This window comes from Ochlerotatus camptorhynchus, unplaced genomic scaffold, assembly GCF_037179485.1.
Source record: "Ochlerotatus camptorhynchus isolate MF236.1 unplaced genomic scaffold, CSIRO-AGI_Acam_v1.1 ptg000211l, whole genome shotgun sequence".
In the NCBI taxonomy this organism is placed as follows: domain Eukaryota; kingdom Metazoa; phylum Arthropoda; class Insecta; order Diptera; family Culicidae; genus Ochlerotatus; species Ochlerotatus camptorhynchus.
The window spans coordinates 2927201-2934150 of record NW_027040701.1 but is presented as its reverse complement, the minus strand read 5'-3'; the positions used below and the strand labels follow the sequence as shown (position 1 = coordinate 2934150).

General features: G+C 40.5%; 1 protein-coding gene across 2 annotated transcripts; it reads left to right on the top strand.

Annotated features, from left to right (window-relative positions):
• The first annotated feature begins 2420 nt into the window (after positions 1–2420).
• Positions 2421–6211, top strand: Snx21 (Sorting nexin 21). Of its 2 annotated transcripts, none has more exons than XM_065224374.1 (4): positions 2421–2564; positions 2647–2811; positions 5100–5808; positions 5867–6211. In XM_065224374.1, coding segments are annotated over exons 1-4 (1011 nt in total). In that variant the 5' UTR covers positions 2421–2563; the 3' UTR covers positions 6003–6211. The 2 variants fall into 2 exon arrangements, with proteins under 2 accessions (XP_065080446.1, XP_065080447.1); XM_065224375.1 differs by having other exon boundaries at positions 2423–2564; positions 2647–2763.
• The last annotated feature ends 739 nt before the right edge of the window (positions 6212–6950 follow it).

Below are 6950 nucleotides of genomic sequence, written 5' to 3'. Positions count from 1 at the left end.
TGCAGCATTTTTCTTTATTTTCCATTTTAAGTTACCTATTCGAAAATGTTAAATCTGGATAACAATGCTGCCCCCTTACCGAACAATCGAATCTTACATGTTCGTTTGGCTGCACTTTTTGACAGCTCGTTTGGCTGCATAAAACAAATCTTCGCAAGTCTTTGTATAAAGTGTTTTTAGTTGATAGGTAGGGTCCAGGTGTGGGTTGCTGCCTCCCTGGCGTCGGTAGCATTGGTGCTCAGCCTGGAAAACAAATCAAGGAAAAAAAACGTTCAATCCATAGCAGCCATTAATGTTATTTGGTGAAAAAAGAATCTGATTAGTACGGCTGAGATCTTGCAGCACAGCCGGAAGATACTGAGCCACCGATAAGATGGATCAATTGATCTAGGATTCCTCCTGCTGTTGGTTCACGTGGCAGCGCATTTCGTAATCCCTATCACTGGCTTAGACTGACTCCATCCACTGGAAGTTATGCTCAGACCCCGTTATTGCCATATCGACAAACATCCTCCCTCCACTCCTGCAATGCTAAGTGCTGCCAAACATGCCTCACGAAATCTTGTGGAAAGCAATTGCTGACTCTGCTGTATTGGCTGTTTCTGGAGCTGCTGCTGCTAAACAGGAAAAAATAAATTAAATTAAAACACTACAATTACTCAATTTACCGAATCTTCTGAAAAATAAAAATTGAATCGGTGGCGTCAGGTCACCTTTGCTGGCCGTTCAAAGATGGGTGTTGACTTCCGGATGCCACTACCTCGGCTACTGCACAGTGTCGTATCGGTGTATCTGCTTCTCGATCTGCTTGTATGAGTCACGCTCAGCTTGAGAATGGGTTCTCATTCTTCCTCAAAACCCAAAATACACGTGAGAAAAACATCTTTTGAACGGGAATTAATTTTCTAAACTGAATCGTATTTTACATAGGTAAGTTAACAGTGATCTTTCATAAGAGCCCGTAAATGTAAACAATTACTTTTTTCACAAATTGAAATGAAAACTCTCCCAAGTAAATCACCAGCATTGTCGTGTAAAGGAAAAGGCCCTCTATTCCAGGCTCTATCCGATGAATTTGGTGGCTTTCGTAGATAGATTTTAATTTATGTAAGAAGCCATATACAAAGTTTACGTTTGCAACCTAGGCCTTTATGAAAAACTACTGTCGAAGTGCATAATTTGAAACTTCACATTCAATGTTTGTTTTCGCGCCTTTTGGATTCACTTGTCAATGAATATGGAAAAGCATTTTTGACAGTTGTACAACTTTTCTATTGAAAATTTCACTTTTAACATTATACAACTCGCAAGTGAAAAAACACTTTCAAACCAACAAAATCTATTTCTATTTGAATTTTCTCGTAGTTAAAAGTACTAAATATTGGAAACTTTTAATTTGAAAACGCATAATTTTTATTGATACAATATTTGTTGTTTGTGTGCCCGGATGGGTAAACTGGTAAACTATCCCACAAATGGTTTGTATGATACCCCGAACACTTCGTTAAGCTCTCTTTTATGGTTGTTTTTATAGGGCGAATGGAGGCGATGCCTACAGAGCAAATAAAGAGTAATGTTTCCTAAATTTATATGATTTTGCTCGGGTATTTTCCACCACACGATGGTCTCTTTTTAACTCGCTTTTTAAGTGGTTACGCAGTTGATGCTGAAATTTACTAGCAATTTTAATAAGCTAAATGAGGTAAAATAATGCTTCAATGTATGCAACTTACTCGGGTCATCCTTTGGTGATGGTGGCAAGCTGTGGCAAGCAATACAGTAAATGTTGCCATCACGATTCCAGCTGACTCGTGAGATTTGGGGTATCCAGATGATAAACAGATATAAATGGTATCCGCACTGCATCCTCCGATGGATGGATGGCAAATCGGACAAAAGTCGTTCTCTTTGATGCTGCCAAAATAATATAGAAAATGTCACAGGAAACCTCGATCGCTTTGCGATGATTTCCACATTGCATGAAGCGTGAATGATTTAAAAATAAACAAATCTTTGACATTTCTGTCAGATCTTTCCAAAGATAAGAAGCAGCTAGAAAAATGTTAGAAGTTTTTAGGACTTTTTAAAACGGTTAGCAACCTAGTTTGTAATGAATATTTTGAGATTTTTCCCCCTAGAGATTATATTATATTATTAAAATTTTAATATTTAATACTGTCACTAGCCTCTACCGAGGAAATCACGCAATATTTGAACGGACCCTAAGTGAGTGAAATTATGGCGAGAATTATGGCGCTAACAGCAGCAATGTAAATTTGTCCGCCCTGGCAGCCCTGTAAATTTGGCTTGGACCCTGCAAAGTCAAGCTTCTTTCTTTAAAAAACATTCATTGATTCAATTTATAAACAAAGAGGCAAGCGGAGTGACGAATTGCAGTTACAAGTACGGAAGTGCAGAAGAAAAGTTAATTTTATTCTCATTAGTAACCGTGCACTCTAGTTGTTCAAATGGCAAAAAATATCTTGTAATGGTGACAATTTTGTGATAGTAGTTATAAGATTTGTGTAGCATATTGATAACGTTGCTGCAGCCAAACGACGAGAGTAAGTTTTATTTACGACCACGAATCACCGTGATTGTCCAATACCTACCTGATTAAATGACTATTGACTTCCATTTTGGCAGTGCATCCTGCGGTTGTCGGTCATCGGGTCACGATTGACACCCTGAATGCAGCCACCGGAGGAGCGGATGTTGTCGAGGATGATGATTCAGACAGCCCCGTCGAAGCATTCGAGCAAAGTATGTTAACCATTAAAACCCCAACTAGGGCCAGTGTCCAAGTCCAAGGTACCCATTCCCCAATTACTAATACAATATTGTCCAGAGTTGTTGTTGATTTGCGTGGCGTAGTGTATGTACCTGCTTAGTTGTCGCTTGATATTAGTCATCTACTTCAACACAGCTAAGTTCGTAGTGCATGACTTAATACCTAGCTGTTATAATACGAGTGTAGCAATAGGTTTTGGTGCTTTACTGGTTATTATAGTATTTCTTGTAACAGAAAGTTACTCATGGCTTAATTTAATAAGGGGATTGTTCAATTGCTCTGGGTTCGATTTGCTATTGCCTTATTCGTTATCAGTACACGATCCGTTTTACTGATTGTTGACAAATCAAGTCCAGGTGCTAGTTGTAGATTATAAATTATTTACAGCTCTAAATCGCGGGTTGAAGATTAGATCTCATTGCCGATAGACGTTTTGTTCGATCGCTGCGTTGTTTTTTTCGGTTGCTTTTGATAGCTATACAGTACGGTGAAATGTCGAGTGTAGTAGCCGTCACGAATACCATTGCGTTCATATTCCCGAATAATGCTGCCCAGCCAACTCTATCGGAGATGGTCCGCTTCGTGAAAGGCCTCACCGGTGATCAGGGAAAAATGGACACGGCGTATAAGAATGCTGAGGAGAGGACGGTATTCATTAAGTACAAGTCCGAGGAAGGCATGAGGGAAGCCCTCTCTTGTAACGATGAAAGGAAAACGTTCCATTATTCTAATGGAACACAAGTGGAGGTTTGCATGTCGGTAGCGGGTTGTAACATCCAGTACGTACGGGTGTTTGACCTACCGCCGGAGGTATCCGATCGTGATCTTGCTGCTGAACTAATCAAATTTGGGAAGATTAAGCGCTGTGTGCGGGAAAAGTATCCACCCGAATATCAACTGGATTTGTTCACTGGTGTCCGCGGAATTTACATGGATGTAGAGAAAGAAATTCCACCAGCGCTCTACTTCCTTAGCAGAAGAGGAAGAATTTTCTACAGTGGAAATAAATTGAAATGCTTTGCTTGTGGACAAGAGGGACATCAAAAAAAGTCTTGCGGAAGGAGGAACGTAAAAATAACAAGAGACACAGGAGCAGGTGTCGAAAAAAAAGAAGACGGGAAAAACACATTCGCTGCCGTTCTCGCAGGAACGAGTTCGCCAGAAAATGTCGAGAAGCAGGTAATAGATTTGGAAATAGAGATGCTGGAGGAGGAAGAAGAAGAAGAAGAAATCGGTACAACACTGGAAGCTGAATTGGATCACGGAAAACAGCAGAACAATCAACACAACCAGCAGCAGCAGAAGCAACCGGTATTACACTACCAACCGCAAAAGCAGCAAAAGATTGGAAACTGGACTGAGCACGTTCAACTGCATACAAAGCTGCTGAAGCAACAGCAGAAACAACAGAAGTATACCAATGATAATTCACCGCCCAGGAAGACCTTACGTCCCAGCTCTTCACGTTCGGGCACCGGATCAGATTAGTTTTAATAATTCAAATGAATTGTAATTATTCATTCTCTTGACTCTTGGCTCCGTAGAGTTTTAATTAACAGTTGAGCCTTACAAATAAATTAAATGGATAAAAAAAAAAAAGCTCTAAATCGTAAATACGCTGATGTCATACTAAGCATGTTACAGATGCGCCGATTCTTTGTGATAAGAGTTTCGATGCGACTTATACAGCTCATTTTAATTAATGATTTAGAATTACATAATTTAGTTTACAAAATGAACTCGTCAACTTTCAATAATTTAAGATATTATATATTATGCAAATAGAATAGGCTTGATATAAATTTCAAACTAGGGATTACCGCGAGAACTCTTTTTCAATGTCCCATCGGACTCTTCATTAATCTCTAAAAGTTTTAGTGGATTGTCTTCATAATTCGTTATGAAGTAGACCAACCGCTTTTTCAGAGCTTGAAAAACATCGCTTACAGAGCTTGTAAAAATATGTTAGAAATTATCGCGTCACGAAGTGTTGTACTTCTAGTAGTGGTTGGACATTATACATGCTTTTTATTGGATTATTATAAAATGTAATATAATATTGCGCATTTCACACCAAACTGGACAAATAAGTGTGTTTTCACTTAGTATGACAGGTGTTTGTCAGAAAATCACGAAATAGCACTAAAATTAACCCTAGCATTCGTCTTGTAGCTCCCTCAGAGATTGATTAGGTAATAAAAGTAGAATTTTCCATAATCCATTCGGTTTCTGTAGTTGCTTTTGATGGCTTTTCTACTTCCCCTCTCCAATTTACCATCACATCTCATTTTGTTTGCTATTGTTTCAGACATTTGGCAGCGTCCGTCCAGTCGTCCCCTGCCCACGGACGGGAGCGTGGAGCTTTGCTTTGAGATTCCATACGCCCGTGTTCTTCCACCAGCTGTCAGTGCCGATGGTAGTGGAGGTGCCCCTTCCAGTGGGAAAAAGTACGTCGCGTACGATGTCAGCGTCCGAAAGGACAGTGCCGAACCGGACCCCAATCCGACCAGCATCCAGCGGCGCTACACGCATTTTCTCAAGCTCTACGACGGCCTTAGGAAGGAACATTACCAGTTGTTGCAGGGTGTGCCCTTTCCGAAGAAGGTGTTGGTTGGCAACTTCAGCGGAGAACTGATTGGAGAGCGGAGTGTGGCCTTTGAGAGCTTCCTTGATTATATCGTTTCGGTGCCTTCACTGCGTGATTCGGAGCATTTTTTAGAATTTTTACAAGGTGATGAACTAAGAAAAGCTTGCCAACTGGTAGACGAGAGGCGTAACGAATTTGCGGTGCCGATTTTGGAGAACACATTTCGGGTGCTAAACAAGATCTTCCTGGATAAGTCCAAGTGCGTTCTACTGCTATTGTGTCGGTTGGTGGCAGCATGCACGACGTCACCGATTCCTCATCCTCTGGCCGAGCAGTGGGCTGAGCTCGCACTCAGACGGTACGAGCACGTCTGCGATACGGATCTATTGGTGCTTTATATTCCTCTCCTTCAAACCTGTTTGCATTTATGGTAAGCTGCATTCAATTTCGTTTAGTTTTGAATTTAGTTCAACGACGATACTTCACAGGTGGCAACGTGGCCGTGATCGTAGCCTTCTGGAAGAACGTCTTGGTGAAATGGGCAAAAAAGGCATCAAGGTAAAGGGTGGACCTACGCTGACCCAAGCCCTCCACACTCTCGATCCAAGGGCTGAAACAACGTAGAAAATAAAACATCACACGGAACTACAACATCACAAACAAATTCGAGTAAGTATTTTAGTTTGCATCAGTACATCACAAGTGACAAGCAATTAATACCCTTTAGCAGTAGTAGTAGTCTAATATTTAAGTTTCAAAATAATGCATCCCAACGATTAATTATCGGTTTTATTGTATGTATTGTGATTTGATTGATACCAAATTCTATGATAGGTTGTCGTATTCATTGATTATCCGATCGTATCGTATCATTTTGCTTTGCGTTTAAATTTTTGGCTTCCCGATCCATGTCTCCACTACTACAGTAAGGCTAAAAACAAAAAACATGTCAATGAAGAAAAATAGCTTTCAGACACCCCTCTGAAATCGGATTTAATTATAAATATGGTGCAGAAGTATTCATATCAATTTTATATAAGCCCTATTAAAGTTAACAAAATAATACAACCACGGGAAGTTAATCATATTTTTTTTTTGTATTGCACGGTGATAATCACAAAACCTAAAATTTTAAATTTTCTCATCCAGTGGCTGATTGCATTTTTTCTATCGCTTCACCTCCTTCTGGAAGAACTTGCTCTTGGCTGGGTAACAAGGTAACTGCCGTAGCCTGAACTATCTCTGCTTCGTGCCCGGCGTGGCGATCGTCTCGGTGTCCTTGCAAAACTCTCGTCGGTATCCTCTTCCGTCGGAGGATAACAGCAAACGTGACAAATTTCCCCCTCCCGTCGCTTCCGAACTCTTTCAACTATATCTTCTAGCTTACCTAATGCTTTCCTAGTAATCACCGAAGCATAATCCAGGTATCCCGTTGCACTGGCGGTAATTGCAAATGTCAGAAAACTGCACACCGTTATTACGAACTGCACCAAACTGGCACCACCCATGTCTAGATACAGCATGGGCTGCTGATTGGCAGTTAAAAACTCAAAAAATTTAAACAGCATGGCC

Coding starts and splice junctions, on each gene's coding strand:
- Snx21 (XM_065224374.1), top strand. Junction 2,812..5,099: donor GGCCAGTGTCCAAGTCCAAG/GTACCCATTCCC, acceptor CTATTGTTTCAG/ACATTTGGCAGCGTCCGTCC. Junction 5,809..5,866: donor CAAACCTGTTTGCATTTATG/GTAAGCTGCATT, acceptor GATACTTCACAG/GTGGCAACGTGGCCGTGATC.